The sequence below is a fragment of the Calypte anna genome, chromosome 7 (genome assembly GCF_003957555.1).
Source record: "Calypte anna isolate BGI_N300 chromosome 7, bCalAnn1_v1.p, whole genome shotgun sequence".
NCBI classification, from domain to species: Eukaryota; Metazoa; Chordata; class Aves; order Apodiformes; family Trochilidae; genus Calypte; species Calypte anna.
Genome location: NC_044253.1, coordinates 29,507,513 through 29,530,932, shown reverse-complemented (window position 1 = coordinate 29,530,932; position 23,420 = coordinate 29,507,513). Strand labels below are relative to the sequence as shown.

Sequence of the window (23,420 nt, the reverse complement as noted above, 5' to 3'; positions counted from 1 at the left end):
CATAATGTACTCAACGCCTGCAAAGCAGATTTACAGTAGCCAACACAGAACAGGTCCTTTTCCCAAAAACTTCTTAGATATGAAGAGCATAACAATTTGGCATTTGAGCTCACTGAGATCCAATCATGCACAGAACTGCAGGAAAACTGTCACTCATTCATCCCAGTAAATAAGGTGAAGGCAAGGCTAGGAGCTTTGTTGGGTAGCAAAGGCAGGAGAGAACCCAGTGTAACAGAGTACATTGGAAGGGATAAAGTCATTGAGCACACTGAAAGCAAGCTCAGATAGAAAAGCAACAGGAAGCCTTCTAAAGGAGAAATAATTTGGTATCAAGTAGCAAGGAAGGCAACATTTTTAAAAAATAAACATTATTCAGTAATAAGTGTCTGAATTGATGCTGATTCCAATTCAGTATTAGAAACATTCTTGGTACTGATATAGAACAGGTATGTACAGATATTACTAAAGCAGAAAAAGACCCTCTAGCAAAATGCAGAAGAATAGTTAATTTAGACAAATTAGTAAGTATGGAGAGTATCAGACTAGTTAAGGATACCAGGAGTGTTCAACATTACATTTTCAACTGCTTACAGGAATAAATACATTCACTTATCTCTGTATACATCCTATTCCCTTCCCACCTCATCAGCAATTAATCAAGTATTAAGCACAACACAGGCTTTTAGAGTAAAGATAAAAGATAAAAAAAATCTTTCAGGAAGCTAGTACTTTCCAATCCTACGAAATTTTGGCAGCAGAATCCCAGAAGTTGAGACACATTCCACACAAAAAGCGTGGTTTTTAATACTGCATTTTATAGGAAGCTTAGTGCTGCACACCTGCACAACTTTCACCCTCATGGCACTCTCCTGTAGCTTCCAGTACCATCCAGAACTCTTTTTGCAAAATAATCCTACTCATATATACTTTGAGCCCAGAGGGGACCAGAGAGAACAACCACGAATTTGCTGCAACTCCTACATGCAGGGATTAGAAGTTGACTTGATTGGATTTGTTACAGAGTGAGTTAAGCAATTACAGCTGCATTAAACAACTGTAAATCCTGACATTTTATTTGGGCACAAGTTGTGTGCATACCTCACTATATCCACAAATCTCACGTGCTGAGTGTCCTTGCTTCTGTGCTTTTCTCCAGTTAAATTCTAATCCTTTCCAAGAGAGGTTGCAATATTACAACAGATGGTCTTAATGTTTTTTGACTCTTCATTTCTATTAAGCAACAAGGCACACCAGTAATTAACTGTCATTCACCTAACAACCTGGATAGAAACCAAGCTGTGGCCTTTCACATATCTTGAGTAACTTGATGTATTTCTTTATGATTCTGTATGCCCAAGAATAATGGAAAGGCTGCCACAGAGATACAAACAGCTCTTCACCAAGTTGTATGGCCCTCAAAACAAAAACATTGCCCTTCTTTTCCTGCTCTTCACCACAGTGTAAATAGCACACAGGCTGTGTGTGTGATGTATGGAGAAAACTTTAGTGCCAGGGAATCCCATTCATGCAATTAAGAAGCAGAGATTAAGTAGAATGATACTGCTTTACTTCTTAAGAAGCCTGATGAAGTCCTGTCAGAGGTTACAGAAGGCAACTGGCAATCAGGTGCCTTCCAGCATGGAAAATTCATTTTAACAAAGCTTCACTTGTTCCTACAAAGCTTGCTTCTCTAGTACTGAGGTACAGCATTTCATAACCTGTACCTAAATGATCAGATGGAAATGAAATTAAGTATACGCATTTTAAGAGCAGTGCCAGAGGCAAAACCTGAAGGCTAGGTAAGGCACAGCTTATCACTGTAATCCTATGACCCTTGTTTCACACTCCAAACTCTTCTTTCACTTCTCCTATCAAACCAAAAAGCTCTTATACAATAATTGCCTGTAATGCATCTGAGCAAGAAGCCAGGAGACTGATACACTCATGTACAGGAAATTAAATTGAAAGCAGTTCCTCACACCCTGCAAGAATTCTGCCACCCTAAAACATGTGTCCTTCCATCTCCAAGTCAAGCTGAAAGAGACTTGACATATCAAGAACAGGAAAAAATCCAAAGAAGATCTAAAGAATAGAAGGGATTGAAAGGACAAGGAAAGAGCTTAAAGAGATGTTCATGCTGTTTTCCATACCTGTAGAATCAATTCATAGTTCTGTATAATATTCATTTATATATGGGGAAACAAACAAAAACAAAAAAGCAAAAGTTAATCTTTGAAAATAAGCATCAAACAAATGAAAATTTGTAAAAAAGACTGATTTACAAACTTAAATGGGACAAAACATGCAGGCAAAGAACATATCTTATTACAGCTAAAATAGCTGGAAGAAATAAACACATTAGGACCAAAAGTACACCCCCCTGCAGAGCACAGTGTGGATTCTTGTCCTTCTCAGTAATTTAAAACAGAGTCACAGGCTGTGAAACTTTACTGTAATACACACAACATTTATTTCTATTAAAAAAAAAAAAGCCTCTCAAGAGCCAGTCCCCTAAGATGATATAGGTTTTGGTATTTAATTGTAGTAAACAAACTCCTCTGGCCACTAAGTGTGCTTTTACTCACCCTGTATTCTCTGGTCTCTCCAGAAGTCTGTGATTTTGCTGAAAGTTTTAGCTGATCTTCCAGTTTCTGAATTTCCTGCTGAAAATCATCACGTTCATGTTCTCTTTCTATAGCTTGTTCCTGTAAACCCAGTCAGAGACAATTAAAGTCTTTTTTAGGAAAATCTTAATTTTATTAAAATACTGAGTGCATGAAAGAAATGGTGTTTACTTTTATGGTGAAGAAGCTAAACTGACTTAAAAATAATTAACACGTTTTAGGAGTCCTGAAGGCACAGCTAAAAGTACAAGAAAAGACAAAAAAACTTTTTACTCCAATGTACATACAAAGAACAATTATCAACTAAGAAAAAATAATCCTGTAATACTACAGAAAGGGAATTTTATAACTATTTTATTTTATCAGAAAGAACGGGAAAAAAGGCCAGTCTTTTACACAACTAGAATATCAAGGGCTTGATTTCAAACAAACCAGAAAATCTCATTTTAGGAACCTCCAAAACCATGGATCTGTGGTAGCAAGCTTGCTTACATCCATGAATTGCCGCTGGTTTTTAAGCTGTTTCTCAAGAACTTGAATTTGCTGTTTTAATTCAGCAACCTCCAATAGCTGTGTAGCCAGGTCTTGATTACTATGCAGCTGTTCTTCCAGTTCCACCTCCAAAACTTTCATTTGAGAGCGTAAGTTGGAATGGTCCTTTTCTGCCTGACACTGAAGCTCTAGTTTCTCCTTTGCTAAAAATTCTACTTCCTTGAGTAGACCTGAACAAGAACACAAAAATTGGAACAATTATAACACTGACAAAAGTTAGTACAAGGTACAAAAATCAATTTGATTTTAAAACAGGGTTAAATTGAGGCACTTTGGACAACACCAAAAGCAAAGAAACATTGCCTGAGATGGCAAGAGTCACAAAAGGAAGCCTGATATTTGGCTGCCCATCACATCTCTGAAAGCCATCGCTGGTGAGACTACTGTGCAATGAACTAACAGAGGACATGGGCTCTCAATCCCAAAGTGAATCTTGGCACCCATTCTGGGCACACAAAGTTTTCATCTTTACTCCTGGAGACCTCAATTACAGAGCACTCCACCCCATCTAACCAGGAGTCCTTCAAATTACCTCCCTTGGTCCTTGCCCTCTCAGCCTGTTTCACATTCCTCTTGTCCCAGAGGCTCTTTCCAAACCATGCCAGATCCTCAATCCTCCAAATTCACTCCGCTCTAAGTGTGCTAATCACTCCATTCTGGATGTGCTCCACCCCTAAATTTAAGCCCTACACTCCACTGTGGGGCTTCTCATATGCATCCTTCCAACTACCCCATCTTTCAGTGCTCTGTCCTAAAACCTTGCCACCCTTTCCATCCCAAATTTCCATCCTACTTCAAATCTCTTCCCACTAAAGCCAATCATTCATAGATTTCTCAATTCCCCCAAACTGCCATGCCAAGATCCCTCTTACTCCAACATCCAGTCATGCTTATAAAAAAAAGAGTCCAGTTCTGAGGTGACAAAGGAAAAAAACACTCAAGGGAAGGACAGCACACATTTGCTCTATACAGACTGCAAAAAAGAAAAAAACACCAAAAAAAACCCCACAACTCTGAAAATGCAGATAGCTGAAGTTTTTGTAAGTTAAAGAGCTGATTTATACCCACAAACTGCATTTCCCATCAGCTGGATACATTGAATGCACCTTTTAGAAGACCCAAGCCAAGACTTTACTGTGAATGCACCTAGAGAAAAGCTATTTTAATGTGAATTTAGCTAAAAATAACTTGAACACAAAAACAAAGGCTGGACAAAGAGAAACAAGTAAAGTATATTCTGGTTTGGGACAGAAATATGGACAACATGAGTTCAAGGTCCACAGCAACCCCGTTGATTCCCTGGTCTCTTACTCTAGCAATTATACTTTCTCTCCTTAAAGAAAATATTAAAATATGCAAGATAAAGCATATAGGTTAACAGAGCAAAAGAAAACTAAGCAGATGTGGAATTGTACTGGATTACTTAACAGTCTGTCAGTTTTGCAAAGCACCCATGGTAGCTTTTGAAAGCAACTGAAATGGGCAAAAAGATGCTTAGCAGTCACTTGAATTCTTTGAGATGCACACCTTAAGTGTACATTGCCCATGTGAGAGTGTGACACACATCAGCTGAAGAAAAAAACTGACTGACAAAAGCAAAAAGAACTGGATGATTCTTTAATGTCCCTTCCAATCCAAATCAGTCGGGGATTTTATGATAAAAGGACACAAGAATTGTTAGATATATACTCACAGCCTATGTATCTAAGAAAGCTCTGATCCTGGTAAGTCCTTTCTGCCTTTGAGTGATAATCCACCAGTACATTCCAGTGGCATTTCCCTCTGAGCAGCAGTTTTGCAGACTCGCAATTACCTGGTGGGCACCTCATACACCTACCCAGTAAAAAAAACAGCACCATTGCTGTGCCACACTCCTGACTTTTTCCAGCACAGTGCTAAATAATCACTCAAACTGAGCTTCAAGTTTCCTAATCAAAGCTTGGGGAGTTGTAGATGAGACCCAGGTCCTGACAGAACACAAGCAGGTAAATGAAGACTCTTCTCCAATGTAATTTCTCTCACAACCCATGTGGAGCTGTAACAGCCATGAGATGCATCAGAGATAAGCTATCCAAAGCTGAAACACAGCACAGAAAAACCTGCAATCCTTTAGGAGAGTGGATCCCAGCCACAGCTGCACCACAGAGGAAATCTTTTACCAGGTACTGTGTGTTGCAGGAGATGGGAATAAAATAGGACTCTACTGTACTTGCTTACACACCGTGTCCAGAGGAGGGCAGGGTATAATGTATATGTGAATTTTTCCTTCTATATCCTAAGAAACATGGTCATTAATGAGCTGACTCCTTATCTTTATAAGGAACACTATTGTTTTCTAAACAACAAGATATTAATTAGATAAAACAGATAAACAATCATGGTAATCTCCTCAGACAGAAATGCAACTTAATGAGGAAAAAAGCAATTACAGTAGCAGATTCTACATGGACTTGAGAATATTTCATAGAAAGCAGGTATCAAATTTTGACAATCTGAGTAAATGCAATCTCTTTCAGCAATCTGTTGATTTGAAATTTTTTTTTTAAGCACACATTCCCCAAGTGCATAAGTACATTTTCAAGCAACACAAATAGATCACCAGATCACACACTGGATCACAGGGACAAAACTGCTATTTTATTAATGCTAGCTCAGATCATGCAATACCACTTTAGTAATGCCCTGGCACACTCCTCCCTGCTGCCAAGATCATCATTAGCAAATGCCAAGCTTCATTCTAAGCGAATTAGTGAAACCATTCTACTCACATTAGTACTCCACATCAAAAAAGAGACATCAGCTTTGCAAGGAACAAGCTATGTCAATCAACTCCAAACAATGCTTTTATTTACTGTATTTTCCACACACTACAAACAATTCCAAACCAGAGGAACAGTACTGCAGATGGCTGGAGTGGGGGAAAGAGGATGATTTGGGAGGGGGCTCAGCAACTGTTCAAGTTCTAATGAGCTGCTGGCAAGAGCTGGACTGCAGCTGCCAGGTGGACACCAGTCCCCAAAACCACTCCCAAACAGCTCAGTTCAACATTCCCTCTCATTGAGCAGGCAGTAGCAAATTTCAGGAGTGAGGTGGCTACCAAATATATATTAAATAAAAATAGTATTTCAGGGATATGTGAATGGTGAGAAGAAATAACTACAGTAATGGGCTCACTGCAGTTTTTTAACTCATAACTGGAATTTATCTAAACAATTCTTTCATTCACTTGAGAGACCTGGTTTACCCAACAATCATGGGAACTACTAATTCATCAGATCTAGATGTTTGCTCCTCAGGAGGTAACTAGGCTCACTTTCGGTTGGGAAGGGGAAAAAAAGCCTCTTTCAATTTGGCATCTACAAATGTTACCCCAGCATCAGACTTCCAAAGACATCGTAAAATTCTACAGAACATTCTTGCTGGTTTTTGGTTTCATCTTTCCTCCCATAACCAGCCTCTCATCATTTTGCTCTCCATTTCTGTTCTACCCAGCCATTCAATAGCATTTCTCTAGTCTCCCTTAAATTTCCTTCAGCTTTGGCTGTATTTTTTTAGCACTCCATTTTACATCACCACAAATCCATTTTTTCCCTTTAAAGAGGAAAAAGGGACAAATTTAAACTTTTTAAGAGCCCACTGTGTAGCATTAGATGCTTATAGCAAGCTTACAATGGACTCCAGCCTCTCAAAAAAACCCAAAGCCAGTGAACACAAAGATTGGCACAATACATTTTAAGCCTAACAGCAGAAGAATATTTTTCTTTTAAATACTGAACAATTAATTGAATAGTCTTACTTGCTTTCTGATGCATCACAAAAGTTAATTATTTTTACCAAGAAATTTATAACCCAAGTAATTTATTGGGCCTATTTATGAAGTACTATTCCTCTTTGTCAAAAATAAAATCAATTCAATTCAGTCACTCAGTGTTACAGCAACACAAACCAGAAAGGAACCCTTCATTGTAACAAACCTGAACCATCTTTTTGTGCTACATTTGCAGCAGGTGTTCCTAGAAATTGAAATACACAGACACATACAAGACAAGAGTAGGATATTACAATCCATTCCATCTTCTCAAGCACTAAAAACTTGTATTAATACAGATAGTGCAGATTTGGCAAAAATGCATTTCATCTTTACTAAGACACAGTTCTCCTAATGACATACATTGATGCATGTCTGTAATTAGACAGGAGCTTCTAGAGAAACAGTTTCACACCATAACTATACAAGTTTGTCATAACATTCTTGGCTACTGTCTTATGCATTTTCCAAAACAAACAATATTCTCTTCTGGCAAATTTCCCCAGATGGAGATGGAGTAATTAGTGCCTCAAACATCTTAGTTCCTGATTGAGATTCAAAGCAGGATGCAGTCCAGCAGAACTCACTGACAAAGACTCAGACTGTAACCTGTCTTGCACACCCATGACACACATACTTCCATTCAACAATCTGATGGAATTATTTTGCATTTCCTGCAGGATACACTACACAAGGTCCTAATCACTGTTGTAAAGCAGGCACAACAGGCATTTAGTGCCTTTCCCCTGAGGAAGAGAGCTCTGCCCCCACCTCTTCCTCTGCTTACTGGGGCAAATGAGCATAGGCTCTAAGCTAGGACAACCTGCACAAGATCATAATTCAAGTTTCCTGTGATGTAACAGAATGATATTAAGATGTCATCATAGGAGAGGTTCAGAGACAGATAAAATGTTTAACACTAACACAAGTACTACACATCTTAATACATCAACAGGACAAGGGGTGATGGTTTTCAACTAAAAAAGGGTGGATTCAGACAATGCAAGGAAGAATTTTTTTTATAACAGTGGTGAAACACTGGTTCAGGTTGCCCAGAGAGGTTGTAGTTGCCCAATCCCTGGAAACATTCAATGGCAGGTTGGACAGGGCTTGGAGCAACCTCATCCAGCTGGAAGGAATGTCCTACAAGGAGCAGCTAAGAATTTGCATTTGCTTAGTTTGGAGAAAATGAGGTTACAGGGTGACCTCAATTCTCTCTGCAGCTTCCTGAAGAGGGGATGGAGAGAGAGAGGTCCTGAGTTCTTCTCCTCAGGATCCAGTGACAGAACATGTGCAATGGTTCAAAGCTGTGCCAGGAGAGGCTTGGACTTACCATGAAGTCTCTTTACTGAGAAGGCAATCAAACCCTAGAGAGGTGGCCAATACCCCCCTGCTGTCAGTGTTTAAGAGACATTTGGATGACATGATTCCAACTGATATGTTCTCTTCTGCTGTAGCTGAAGCTGCCTCTGCTCACTCCGGGAGGGTTGCACTAGATGACCTTTAAAGGTTCCTTCCAACTCAAACCATTCCATGACTTTGTGCAGCCTGAGTATTTCAATAGCACTGTATTTGACAGGTTGAGCACAGAAAGATAGCAGCCCACCAGAGCAGGACAATGGTGAAGTCAAGAGTCAGAAAAGAGGGGAAGAAAAGCAAAGGTGAAGAAAAGATGAGGAGGGGGAGATACAAGAGGCAGAGAAGAGCTACAGGAGGGCTGAAAGCCAGGCAGGAGTCTACATCAGAGGCTCCTTGGAAGCAGAAAGATAATGGCAACATACAGACTGTGTCTAATCAAACACATCCATACTACAGAACTCTGGATTTACATCTTGAAACCTAGAGCTTTACATCCCTCTACTAATGACAACAGAGAAGTTAATTGGAAAACTGTTTCTTGATCTCTTTATTTCTGACCTAAGCATGCACTGTGTACAACTACCTGTTACATGGCCTGCTCAGCCAGTAAAGGTCTGGGCAAACTGTAGCTGAAGGTGATATTGCAGGAGCATTGTTGAGTGTTGTGTAACATTGGAATTATCAGAAATGGAAAGGCAGTGATCTCAAATAATAAAATTTCTACTGGAAGGTGAGAATCTCAAGAAGTACTAGAACAATATTAAGGCTGTAAATTCAAGAAATCAAAACTATATAATACTATTTAAATGACTCTCAGATTCATCATTAAGAACCAGCACAACCTAGTTCTGAGTTCCTGCATACTCATTCAGTTTGTTCAACCCAAAGAGATAGTTTGATTATCAACATCTTTCCAGTCAGCCTTCCAGGAATATTTTATTTCTCCTGTCATTATTAAGCTCTCTCCTTAGTCCTTAGTTAAAAATTCTGAAGCTCCAACTCCTGTCTTTGACTGCAGTGTCAAATTAGCATCTCAGTTACTGAGTGCTAATTATCTGTGGCAAAGAACTGCCTGTAATTAATACACATTTCATTTTCTCAGACACTTCCAATTTCTAATTAAGCATAAGACTACAGCAGCAACCTGAACTAAGAGTAATATTGTCTGATAAGCAGAATTGCTTGATTTTAATTTCTGCTTTTACAGAAGACCCTGCTAGCCTCTGTACCAGACTGAGCTGCTCACTAAGCCTTGAGGCCAAAGAATGACACAATGATAAAAACACATGGCCATGTATCCTGACTGAAAACTATTTTGTTTTCCACTAAGTGTCCTCACCCACTCCTCACCCAGAATTGCTTGCTCCTGGGTTAGCTCCTGGAAGCGTTCACGCATACTCTCCAGCTCCACAACAAGGCGACGTTCAGATTCCTCTTTCAGGTTCAAGGCCTCTTCCAAGGCAGCTTTTTCTGCAACATAGCCTTCAATGATGCCTAAAATCCCAAGTCAGAACACAAATAAGGCAAGAGAGAAACTCATCTCTGAGAAAAAAGCAGCTTTAAAACACAGTATACACCATTTTGCAAAAAATGGACAAAGGAAGAAGTGCAAGATGAAAAATTTACACTGTAGATAGTTTTTGAAGTATCTTCAAGAGTAAGTTAATGTATTCTAACATTACAAGTACCAGTTAATGTATTCTAACAGATTTTATGAGGCTACCCTGTCACAAAATGCCTCTAAGAATGCAGATAATAGGAGATGATTTTTTTAAGCCTTGATGGCCTGGGACCACCTCACATTTCATAGCCTGGCATCCTCTGCTGGGTGCTGAGGTTCAAGGAAACAATCACCAGAAAGGAGGATCAAGTTTCATATTCAGAGCCAAAGAAATTCAGCAATGATTCATGCAAAGGAGGGAAAAAGGGTTTTGAAAATACCAAGTATGCCTAAAGGACTATGACTAAGAGGAGGAATGGAAAGCAGAAAGACATGATTAGGGAGAGAACTTCAACTAAAAGGACACAGAAACCCTCAAAGTTTCTCCTGCCTAAAGGCAAAGTCCTCAAGTTGTAATCTTCAGAAGGGTAAATTAGACTGATGATAGAGAGAGTCTACAACAGCAGCAAGATCAATGGCCACAGCCTTTTTGCCTCTTCTTAGAGAATCTCTTTATGACCAAACTACCACCAAACACTGGAAAGGTTGAGCAGGAACCATAACAAAGTCAGACAGGTAGACAGTGGGAGTAAATCTTCTTTTCAATAATCCAAGCTCCATGTTTTAGACACACAGGAATGCAAGCCATTGTTTTTTTAAAACAGTATTTTTCACACACAGTCAGTGGCACAAATACAGGACTAAGAACTATCACACTTGCCCCAGGGAAATGCATGAAGAGAATTAAGTAGTAATTTCCAAGATAAGACCCATGCTTCAAGTAAACTAGTAATCTGAAATGCAGAAAATGCATTGTATACAGCCAAATCTACAACAAGAGACACAGAAACCATATTACAAATATTTGCAAGAATGAGCAAGGAACAAATGACAGTGAAATCTCTTCATACTGGCTTAGTTTTCTTACCCTCTGCTTTATGAAGCTCAAGTGCCAGCTGATTCTTGGCCTCACTTTGCTCACTGAGGCACTCCATCAGCTCCTGGTGCTGACTGACCACTTGGGCAGTTTCCCGATTCCGTCGGCTGAATTCTTCTTCAAATTGTGCGTGGTTTTCATGCATTTTCTCCAGCTAAAAGTAAACCATTTCCTCCAACATCAGTTCCTGGATGCATGTGCAGCGTAACACTACTACAGCCATTTAAACAAAACCCCTCTTAATACTTATATTTAATATTTATTTTTATAATGTTTATGCATCAAGGTTCAGGTTTTGAAGTTTCATTTTAGTACAGGATTGACTTTGCCCAAAACCCCTGGACACTCTGGGCACTCCCTGTACTCTCATATCTGTATTTTTGCCACAGATCTTCCTTAGGCACAGAAGTTTCTTTGCTTGAATAGAGACACACCCCCTTGTAGGCTAAACTGCTCAGCTTGACAACTGCTGAGACACTTGAAATCCAAAGCCTCCTTGCACTTAAAGTCTACAAAAACTTCAGGCACATCTAATAGACACTGAAGTCACTGTATCATCAGGTTTCCAAGGTATGTCACCAGTTCTCTGAGACTATTTATCCCTATGTGCATTATATCAAGCTGAAAGGAAAGGAACACAGAGCAGTCCCATGCCCATTTACTTGACATTTAAGCTTATTCTGGTGGAAAGGCCATTTCACAGGGATGAGTTGCATTCAAGCATATTTTCCTTATGACCCAGAACCTAGATCTGCCATGGCTTGGGCAAGTGTATTAACCACAAGCTAGCCACATGGGAGTAGAACCAGCATCACTACCCAAAAGCACAAATTCAAGTACCTCATTCTACAAGGGATTCTTGAAGATGGTGAATATATGTATCACACTTACCTCTTGGTTGCACAAAATAACTCACAAGATGATAAATTTCAGATACATTCTCCCTCCATGTTTACTCTTAAATTAGGACTTCCTTACTCAGCAAGCTAATTACTGAGCACTAAATTCAATCCTGTAACTATATACAGTACTCTGGAATCTACCTCCAACTTCTTTTCCCAAAGCTGAACATCTAGACACTGCAAAACTCACTATGGAAATAACTCTCGTTCTCTGATGATAACGAGTTCAGCTCCTTTTATCACAATGAAACAGTATGTAATTACAAGGATGTTTGCTTTGTGCTGCCTATATATCCCCATTTTAACATGGGACTGAGTTTTCTTTAACCTACTTTTTAATGTTGAAGAAGTATTGATGTGAAGTAAAATGAAAACCCCTCAGAACACCTTAACTTGGTCTTCTGAAGATACCAACTGTATCTAAAAAATCCCAGTTTAAATCTGCTTAGGGCAACTACCTTACAGACTTCCTATACAATCTGCTAGAAGAAAGTCTTGTTTATAAAAATATTATACAATAAGGGCAAAACTCCTATTGCAATGAGCAGAGGATGCAGATGCCTCCCTATGCTGATAAGATTGTCATATATTCAGAACAAAATGCTTTCCTTCACATGTCAAATCCTACAAAGTGCTAAATACATATGCCTTAAACCATGTTTCCCATGTTTTCATTTGCAGTATAACTACATATCTATAACTATGTATAACTATACATCTAAACAGATTTTTAAAATTTACTTGTTTAGTTGATTCTGTAACCAGTTCCAGAAGTCTCTCCACCGCAGTGCGCAAACGATGACCAATTTTCTCTATCATTTCTTCATTTTCACATGCCAGTTCTGGCTTTGCAAAAACACTTTCACAAAAGTATTGGCTCAGTTCAGACTCCTCGTCAGCCACTGGAGACAGCTGGTTGTGTTCTGGGAGAGTTTCATCCAGCAGCTCATATGCTGAAAAGAAGCAATTTGAACACACAGGAAAGTGACACAGAACTAGCCAGCCACTCAGGTAACAACTGGCATCAGGCAGTGACATTGCTTGATCTTGAAAATGTATTACATGGCATAAACCTGTCCACATCAATAACTGAATGCTGACAAATCAAGACAGTCTTTCACAAAGCTTGGAAATAAAAAGAACACTGAGAGACACCATCTTAAGTGTGAGGCAGCTTTGGAAGAGACACAGAAAACACTAACAAGAGATACCCTCTTTCTGAACCTCATGCATATAAAAGGAAATGAAGAGGCATTTTTCAAGAATGTAAATTGACTGTCTCTAGTCACACAGATTTCTCTCACCTTTTTCAAGGTGATGCTTTTCTTTGGATTTGAAATATTGCATGAATCCCATTTCTTCCATAATACTGTGAGCTTCCCTAGAATCCCCAGAAGCCAGACTGTCATCAAGGCAAAGACCAATCTTGCTACAGATAAGATCCTCAACAGCAGTTGTGGACTTCACCATCTCAATCAGCAATTTCAAAACATGCTGATAAGACTCCTGCAGATTCTTCCTAGAAAAAAAAAGTATATAAAGAACTTCAAAAATTGCATGCACTTTATTTAAGACACTGAACCTACTGTCAGATTCTCTCCTATCCACACATCTCAATGACATAACATATCAATCCACATTGGACTGAAAGTTTCCTATGAAGGAGAAGTTTCCTTAATATCCTGGCTTTTTCCAAGATTAAAGAATATGGAAAACCGAAGTTCCAAAATTAAAAAAAAAAAAAAAAAAAAAAGCCAACCTTACTCTTCTCCATATTTCCCATGATACACAAACCTTTCATCCTTGGACTGCTCAATATCAGATCTCAACATGGCCACCAAATTTCCTCCTTCTTGGTTTTCTCTGTCCCGCCGCTGAAGAAGTGTCTCCAGTTCAGAGTTGGTCTCCTCTGTTTCACGCTTCAAAGACTCCAATTTCTTTTCCAGCTGGGAAACACAGTAACAATGCAACAAAATCCATCATTTTGCCTAAACTATGAACTGGACCCAATGATCTTAACTCTTCATAACTTCATACATATTCACACACTCGTGGTCTGCTGTTATGTGAGCCTGCTTCCACAAGTACTAGAAATGAAGGGCAGCAGTAAAACTAAAAATTAATGGTTGTTTTTTTATTTCTCCTTTTCTGATGTTTCTGCTTCAGGAAGTTGTCTCACTTGCATTCAGACCCTGTGCATACAAGCAGTACAAAACATTTGTAAATAACTGAATTCAGATCATAACTTAGGTCATTTAGGGGGTCATAATTTAGTTTGCTTTCCTTGTTATGCCTCAAAGACAAAGCAATATCCTAAAACAAATTTTAACACCATAGTGCACAAACCTGATCAGCAAACTGATCTGGTATCATCAGTGCTGGTCAGCTGTCTTCTTTGCTTTACAGACTCTGCCTGAAAACAATATTCTAAAAAAATGTCCCCTGTCTTCATATTTATATATTTAGATGACACATCCATCCCACTATGATATATATACATACATATATGTATAGGTATATACCTACTTTGATCCCCACATTTTGCTACCAAACTACTACTGTTTTGTTAGAAAGTTTGGCTCAAAAGTAAGAGAAAAAAATTAGTCAAGACATTTATTGGGGAGAAAAGTATTCTACTCCCCTGCCAGTTTTCTCACCACTCAAATCTTGCATGAAGAGCAGGAAACAGTAACATATTTCTTCCAGTAGAGGAAATCCTTAGTGTTCCTCTTGGTTTTCCCACTAAATATCAAGGCCCAACAGAACAGCCCAATATACCAAATAAGTACACACACAGTCCCTTTATATGCACCTTGAGCACTGTGCTAAAATAAAACCACAAAAACACATTTAAAGTGTAGCTTTAAAATATTTTCCACACACCTGGATAATTATTGCTGCTTTTTCCTGTAGCTGGGCTGATAACATCTCCTGCTCCTTTTGATGAGCAGCCTGTGCCTTCTCCCTCTCCTGAATCAACATCTGCTCCTTGTCATGTAGTGATGCCTTTTTTTCAGCTTCAAATTCATCCTGCAGAAGTCAGATATACTTTGATTTACAGAGAAAAAAAAAAGCAACCAACCCTCAAAAATCCCACAACAATTCTTCCCTCTTTTTTCTTTTTTTTTCTTTAAATGTGCACACCTGACCTCTCAGATTAACCAGTAGCAACTTCCCCATTTAATATCCCAAATCAAAAAAATTATGCCAAAACTATGATTTAAATATGGTTAAGTAGGCAAACAAACTATCTGAATGTGCTCACTGAGAGCTGGGTCATTTCAGACTGCTGAGACAGTGATAAGGAACAGGAGTCAGACAGAGAAGTTGAGGCAAATGGGCAGGAGCCACTTTCACTTGACTGCAAGTAGTGAAACATGCACTGTACTACTGAGTTCCACAGAGGAGAAGTGATTTACTAGAACATACTGAGAAGCTACAAGGTAGATTTACATAGCTACATGATCTAGAAGCTATTAAACTGGATCTCACATCCAAGTGCTCTAAAGCATTCTAAAGGAAGGGATTATTAGATAGCCCCCACTCCTGCATCAGCAAATGAGGGAAATAAAACAAGATGTTGGCATCCCTCCCAAAAAGATGCTAAAAGGAATCCTGATCATAATCACAGAATCATAGAATCAGCTGGGTTGGAAGGGACCTCAGAGATCATCAAGTCCAACCCTTGATCCACTACCACTGCAGTTGCCAGACCATGGCACTGAGTGCCACATCCAGTCTCTTTTTAAATATCTCCAGGGATGGAGAATCCACTACTTCCCTGGGCAGCCCATTCCAATGTCTGATCACCCTCTCTGTAAAGAAATTCTTTCTAATATCCAACCTAAACCTCCCCTGGCACAACTTGCGACCGTGCCCTCTTGTCTTGCTAACACCAAACTGGGAAATAAGTCTTCTTGATCACATTAGGAAAAAATCCTGTGCAATCTGATTTATGAACACCAGTACACTCCAAAGTGATAACTGCCTTTTTTTATTATTATTGGTCAAGAAAAGTCAAGAAAATAGTTTTGCCCCAGGGCATGAAATAAGATTACAGAAAAGAACACAGGTAGTAGCCTGGATCCTTTGTTGAAGACTCAGCCAGTCCTTGCACTGAGTAGACTGAATCAGCAGAACGATTGGCAGTCAGCAAGATATTAACAGACAGAAAGGAGGATGAGGAATTTCCTTCACCAGTACATTAAACTTGTGAACTGTCTCTAAAGATCTCAGTGCACCCACTAAAGAGAGTGCATTAGACTATAGGAAGGAATTCTGAATACCTAAAATCTGATAGGGGAGAAGAAAGAAGCTGGCTGGCATAAAGACAGTCCCAGGATTTGGACTGACTGAGGAAAGCAGGCAGGGAAGGCTCAGTGTAAAAACCTGCATCAGACCATGACACATCCCAGCCTAATGTTGCTAAGAGATCCAGTCAGTCTCTTCTGGGACAAAACACCAGCCATTAAGTTAATGAGCTAAAAAATAAATAAAAAACAAAAAAAATAAACCATCAAACAAAACAAAGCTGTACTAGCAGTAAATTACCCCAGGCAAAATTTCAAAGAAAAGAGGTTTCTGGTGTCTCAAATGCCTCTCAGTAACTCAAGTGCCTAGGCAGCACAAGAGAGAGAAAAGCAGGAAGCAGTTCTGAGGTATCTGCACAGCCAGGCCAGTTTCAGTGGACTCTTCAGCTAAGGACAGCAATGCCAAATATACCTCCAGTGGCTTTTCAGGGTACACTGATATCTCTTGTTTCAAATGATTCTCTGTATCACCACGGAGAGAGAAGTCAAGGAATGATGAGGACCCCACAGAAGGAAAAAAAACGGGGACATTTTCAACATGTTCTCAAAGTTTTTGCAACTGTTCAGAGAAGTCCCACTGAAAAGAACAGTAAGAATCTATTGAACTGTCCCAAGAGAAGCAAGTAAAAAGGTAATACTTCATCCAGTCTGAAATATTTCTACTTAAACTGAGCTCAAGCCATGCTCATTATAGCGACAGCACTGAGATGAATGTAAGTGTTGCTCTCAGGGTGTTTGTGAGCTTCCCTTACTCGTCTAACAAAGACTTTCTCTTCTCCATTAATTTATTAGCTTGCCATGTGCTTGTCATCTAACCAAACACATTTTGCACAAGGCTCAGAAGACAACAGGCAACTATCATGCATCATACAATGCCAAAGATGATTTTCATCTTGAAGATGCTCACTCAGATGGAAGGTTGGAATCCAAATGATGAGCCCAAGAAAGCAGAAATTATCAACAACTACAAAAACCCTTATGCACAAAGTGCTCACTGTCACCACACCTGCAGCAAAAGCTTCACTGAATGCCTTTTGCTATATACATACAAGTGCAGTAGACAAGGGATGATGACATGCCAAGGTCACAGTCTCTGCAGACACCAAGAAAAACAACTTTCACATCACAAACCAAATATAAATATACACAAGGACTGTTGTTTAGAGAAAGCACTTTTCACACTACCAGTGAGTGCTCTGAAGTTCATTTTAATCAGACTCTACCTTCAGTTGTGCAATCTGCTGTTCAAGCAGTACCTCTGACTGACACTTCAGCAGCTCAATCTCCTCCTGGAACTGAAGCTGCTGCTTCAGTTTTACATCCTCAAATTGAGCCAGAAGAGCTTTCCGTACATTTTCTACTTCAGAGGCTGATGCAGAAACATACAGCTGCAGACAAGTAATATGAAATATTTTAGCCATAGTGTTATAATTAAGGAAAATATAAAACCAGAACAAAACATTCTATCTCAGTCAAATTCTGACTTTTCATAATAGCTCTCTCCAGCCCTGAAGGTCATGTAGCACTGCTATCTATCACCATGCTGACTACAGAAAAATGCAAGTCCATAAAAACAGGCAAGAAGCAACAAGGCATCTCCTGTATTCATACAGCCATCAGGTCAGACTAATTAATATGCCCTTCTTGTTTCCATACATTTATCTGGGAGAAATTCAGAGAAATAAGGAAGAAATAGAGGGAGAGAAACACAGGGAGAGCCTACTTCAAGATGCAATTTCTCTTGTTCAAATGAGATGAAATACGTTCCCATATCTAATGCAATGAGATAAAACAGAAGTCCATCAAAAATAACAGAGAAAAGATTGAGTTTAACGTAACATATGCTGTTTGGTTCTAGTTGAGGAAATCTCATTTAGTTTGTGACTTCTCCTAATATATGAATGTAATATATAACATAGAAAAGTAGACAGTCTATCAGTTGTGGCTGCTTGCAGCAACAGTAGTCAGATTGTACAAAAGACTGAGAAAATAAAATATCCTTTTCCATTTCAATGTTTAAGGAGACCTCACTATAGATGATACAAGTTTCAGCCTTCACTATGAAAGTAAACATCATCAAGGTTACACATAAACATTCCCAAAAAGAAGAATTCGTAAAGCTTTGAGGGCAATGAGGGAAGACTTCCAAACCTCACTGAGAAAGAATTAAGAGGATTACCTGCTATAATTTTTCTAAAAGAAACCAATTTTATTAAAGGGTATTTACTCATAAAAGCTTGAACAGTTCCTTTCCACAAGATGTTAATGACCTAATTTATTACCTATTAGTCTTTTATCAAAATGCCAGCTTTGAAATTTTAAATTAAATACAGCAGGAACTTGAAAGAATGCAAGCCTACTTATTCCTCACCCCTCCATCCCCCAGTGAAAAAACCACTGCAAACATGTATTTAAATGTACAAAATTTAGGCTTGTACACATACATGAATTCTCAAGTTCTTTGACATAAAGCAAGGCTTAAAAATGTTAGCTTTGTCTCTGCTTATTTACTGGCACTATTGAAAATAATCCAAAAAGCTGTGTATCTATACAGTCTTACTTCTAAGGTTAATAAAACTGAATTTACTGTATGTTAAAATATAGATTATTTCGGGTTTAGTTATTAGCAATATTCTGACCTCCTGCTCATGTTCATGCTGAGCTTTTAGCTTCCCCAGCTCTTCTTCCAGCTCCTTGGAGTATTCTTCCTTATGTTTCTTAATTTCTGCCTCATGAAGATCCTGAAGTTCTTGGAGTGCTTTCCTATGCTTTTCCTCCATGTGCAATACTTCCTCACGTAATGTATCCAGGGCCAGACGTTTTTCTTCCTCCAGCAATCTCCTTTGATTCTGGAGAGCTGTGTTCAAATCATCCTGCGTAAGCATTATTTTAAAAAGGGAAGGGAAAAAAAGTACAAATATTTCTGTAATCCATCTGTAAAGCACAGGTCCTGCTGTATCAATTTTTTTAAGTAAACATGAACAATATTGTCCCACGAATGATAAGCACACGTGGACATAAACATTCTCCATATAACTGAGGTTTTTTTCCCCTGGGTTTTGTGAACGACAGGACTTTCCATCAGCACAACCTTTAACTTTTCTTTCTACAGTTCTTTACGCTCAAGAACAATTAAAGTTAGCAAATATAAGACAAGAGAAAAATACCCACCCTTCTCCCACAGAACACCTTCATCTTTAGCCTTTGCAGGCACAGCAATGACTTGAATTTGGGACATGGGCTTGGTAACAGATAAGTCTGAAAACCAGTACACCTCCCTCTGGAAGGCTCTGAAGTTCTAGAAATGAGCTAGGTCTTACCACATGGACTTGGAAAAGTCTTGGGATACTTTTTTACCCATCTGAACTCTGAAAAAGCTCACCTCTGCCCTATTAAGAAGGAAAGCTATGGATTTCTGCTGAAGGCCCTAAGACAAGGTCTACTCACCTACTCCCCAAATCCTACCTGGGACCTTTAGAGATTACTTTCTTCTATTCTTCCACTCAAGACTGTGCCATTAGGGAGGATTTTTGGATTTCTAAATACGTAGTTTAACCTATACAATTACATTTACTTGGTTCTAGTAACTTCTGTAGAATTACAGGGTAACTATCAGGCAGAGAAGCTCTGAACCACAAAATGGAAACCCTCCAACCTCAATGTTAAAAATATTTGCTTCATTTGTACCTTTTCTGCAGACTGAGAAAGCTCATCAGCCTCAGCATTTGGGAGGGAGGCAACAGCTGGACTTAATTCTCAGCTTCAGTTTCCTATTTCAGCTCACAATATGTCCACAAACAAGTGTTTACACTGGGACCAAAAAGGTGGTAGAAATACACCCCAAGAACAAGGGAAAAGGTGATCCCACATAATGAACCATGAAATTTCACCTTCTGTGTCAAGTTTTCTTTCTGACGCACCTTATGAGCTTCCTCTGCTTCAACAGCCATGGCTTTAAGTTTTTCCATATGAGCAGTAGCTAGCTCAATTTTCAGATTATTTTGGCAAAGCTGAAGTTCTTCAGCATGCTTTGATTTTAACAATTCTATCTCCTGAACCAAGCAGGCTTGATCTATTTTATCCTTTTCATGGAGCTCTTCTGCATGCTGCAGTTGTAGCTTCTCAAGAGCCTGTCTGTGTTCATCCCTTATATTCTGTATTTCAGATAGGTAGGATGACTCCAGGGAATCCAGATTTGATAAGTGTTTAGCCTCCAGCTCATCAATTTTTGTCTGATGCTTTGTCTGTAGTTCAGCAACACAGGCTTCAAGCTGAATCTGCTGTTTGCTTTCTAGTGTAGTTTTAAGAGTCTCAATTTCAGCTTGGTGCTTTGTCTGCAACTCAGCTGTAAGAGACAAAATTTGCTGCTTATGCTTCTCTTGTAACTGCTGACTTTGGAGTTCCAGTTCATCAACATGCTTCTTTTTCAGGTCTTGAAGAAGAACCTCTTGCTCAGCTGTGAATTTCTGAGTCATAGCTTTGTGTTCCTCCATAAACCTGTTATTTCCAGGAAAGGTGAGAGAATTTTGTCAAAAAGACACCGAGTTTTATTAAAAGTTTAAATCATCAAAAAAAAAGAAAAAAACAAACAAGTAGGCCTTGCTTAGCCTCCACAAACTTTACTTCTCAGCTTCATAGCCACATAATTGAAGGTTTAGGCAATGCTACTTGGTAATAACTGGTTATTACAAGGTAGACTAGAACCCTTATTAAATTACTTACTAATATAAAGTAACATACAAACACTGGTTCTCTGAGAAAGCACTTCCATGTGAGAGCACCTAGAACACAGTATATGTGTGTTGTCTGCAAGGAAACTGATTGTCAAAAGAAAGATCTCTGAAAACATATGGTTAAGACTGAGACAAAACTACTGTGGAAGCGTATGTGGGATATCTGGGAGCTCCTTGAAACTCATCTCACATCTCTGAGGTCTGCTTAAAGTTTGATGCAAAAGATTTAGTATCTGACATGCTGCAATTTACTGTTATTAACTATAGTATTTTTGGATACAGACACCAATAGTTAAAAAGTGATTGGTTATTTAAAGGTTAAGTTCCTACTTTCAGTGTTTTCTTACTGTAATTATTTCCCCAATGTTGTTCTATAAGCATATGTTTGGGGAGGAAAGAAAGGATACTTGAAGCAAGGCATGCCAATACAAACATGTAGCTGTCTGAATATTTCCTTTCATATACTAAAAACAATGGGGGTAGGAAAGGGCAGGAACAAAGTAGGAACTCAATAGGAGTAGGAGAACTGAAGAATACCTTCAGTAGCCCATCAGCCTCAGCATTCAGGGGACAACACGAGCTTCATCCAACAGGAAAATCAATAAATTTATTTGAATTGTTTGAAAACACTTTCAAAAATTCAAAGAATTTTTCCACTAATAAGTCAGGTAACACTTCCCCTCCTCCAAGTCTCATGCAATTTTCAGCTGTGTGTTGTATTCTTAACTCTAACAGGCAGAACTTGACTTTGTTTGATTTGCTAGATTAGATTAAGCACATTTCCACAAAGCAAAATTCTACAGCAAACCATCATGGACAGGATTACTGTTCTTGTGGAATAGCAAGTTTTATATATGCAAGTTAGCTGGTGCCATCAAGTGACAAACCTGTATCACTACAGCTTAAGTTTAAAACAGGAAAAGGTACGAACAACAATAACTGGACTGCTAAGAGAAAAAGCTCAAATATTCAGGACTTACTTGTTTTGTGCTTCCATAAGTTTCAGGGCACATTCCTCCTGCAGACCAAGTGTGACCTTTTCCATTTCTTCTGCCATGAGTGCTCTGGCTGCCTGCAGGTCACTGTCATATTGCTCCTGAGATTTCTGCACAGCCTGTGCACTTGCAAGGCTGTCCTCTAGTTGCTGCAAGTTGTTTTGCTGCTCCTTTACCAACTTCTCCAATTCTAGAATTTTGGCAGCTTGATGATCTTGAAGCTGATTCATTTCAGCTTCACGAAGCTCGAACTCCTTTTGCAAATTCTGCTTCTCAGAGTCAGCTCTATTTTGCAGTTCAATACGCAGCAATGACAACTTCTCTTCTGCTTGGATTCTCTGCTCCTCACTTTCACGTTTCCATTTCTTTTCTTTTTCTTTGTACGTTGTCTCTATTTTCTCAACTTCTTCTCTGGCTTCCCTTAATTTATTTTTGTGATCCTCAGCTACCTTGTATTTTACCTGTGAATGCAGTTATTAAAAATAATCCATAAAATGCCAAAAGCAAAATGAAATGTGTGAACACTCTTACACATTTAAGGTCTTAGAAGAGATTCAACTCTTGCACTGTAGTCACTTCAAATAAAAATAAGACCAAAATATCAGTTTATAGGTACTTCAGTCAAACTCACCATTAAGAATTAATTGGGGTAAGAAAGAGAAGGAAAAATTAAGGTGAAATTTTAGAATTAATATGGCAGATTATGTTGCTTTCTCTTGGGGCCACTTTTCTTCATTTCATAATTTATAAAATTAATAGGTATTTTTGTTGGGCATGATCAGCAATCTCTTTGAAACCTCTCCTCTCCTTATATATCCCAGTGGAATTTATATTCAATGTCCAAGACCATGACCTCAAACATAACATAAAAGCAACATAAAAAACCAAAAACAGAAGCCAAGGCACCAAGTGATTTCTCAATGACAAAAATCAAAAAACCTGTAGTGTATTTTTAGAGTCAACAAATAAACAAATAAATAGTCAGCTAAGGAATCAGGAGGGGCAACTCTTAAAAGAAAATAAAACACTAGTCAGATGGTATTGGTTCCTGAAAAATGCTACATATATCTACAGTCTCTTAAAAAAGAAATGAGCTTCATCCAGTTAAGTCTCATAAGCATTCAAATATCAGAAGAAATTTAAACAATGAATTAACATCCAATCCCAGTTTACCCTCAGATGGGTCAGCTGATTTAACAGGTAAGAGGGAAGTTGCTAGATTTGTTTCTTACAAGTCTAAGACTTTGGCAGTGAAGGTGGAAGAGCTATAGTAAAGAAAATTAAAAGCAGAAATCTGCTGTTCAGTCCTTCCTATTCCCTCAGAAGTGGTCCAAGAAAGTATTTCTGGCTATTTGCTTCAAAAAACAGTACTATCAAACCCAGAAATTTCTTAGAGGGGACCCATCAAACAGAGGGGCTTTTTTCCATCTGCTGCAGAACTCTCCATCAGCTTGTGACAGTACAGAAGTGTCATGCTGCTTTTGCACTAGGACACTACCATGTGCTGCAGGGAGATGTTCAGGATGGACACCTTCCATCT

At 38.8% G+C, this 23,420-nt stretch overlaps 1 protein-coding gene across 1 annotated transcript in view; it reads right to left on the bottom strand.

The window, feature by feature from the left end:
• PCNT (pericentrin) overlaps positions 1-23,420 on the bottom strand; it is an 88,435-nt gene that overhangs the window by 34,838 nt on the left and 30,177 nt on the right. The window contains exons 19-32 of the mRNA XM_030454402.1: positions 21,866-22,341; positions 20,073-20,649; positions 18,792-19,025; positions 17,376-17,540; positions 14,726-14,872; positions 13,637-13,788; positions 13,147-13,361; positions 12,584-12,795; positions 10,932-11,094; positions 9,694-9,837; positions 7,151-7,189; positions 3,117-3,346; positions 2,586-2,705; positions 2,151-2,171 (exon numbers count right to left, since the gene is read on the bottom strand). Coding sequence (XP_030310262.1) covers positions 2,151-2,171; positions 2,586-2,705; positions 3,117-3,346; positions 7,151-7,189; positions 9,694-9,837; positions 10,932-11,094; positions 12,584-12,795; positions 13,147-13,361; positions 13,637-13,788; positions 14,726-14,872; positions 17,376-17,540; positions 18,792-19,025; positions 20,073-20,649; positions 21,866-22,341 — 2,895 coding nt within the window. The remainder of the gene's footprint in view (positions 1-2,150; positions 2,172-2,585; positions 2,706-3,116; positions 3,347-7,150; positions 7,190-9,693; positions 9,838-10,931; positions 11,095-12,583; positions 12,796-13,146; positions 13,362-13,636; positions 13,789-14,725; positions 14,873-17,375; positions 17,541-18,791; positions 19,026-20,072; positions 20,650-21,865; positions 22,342-23,420) is intronic.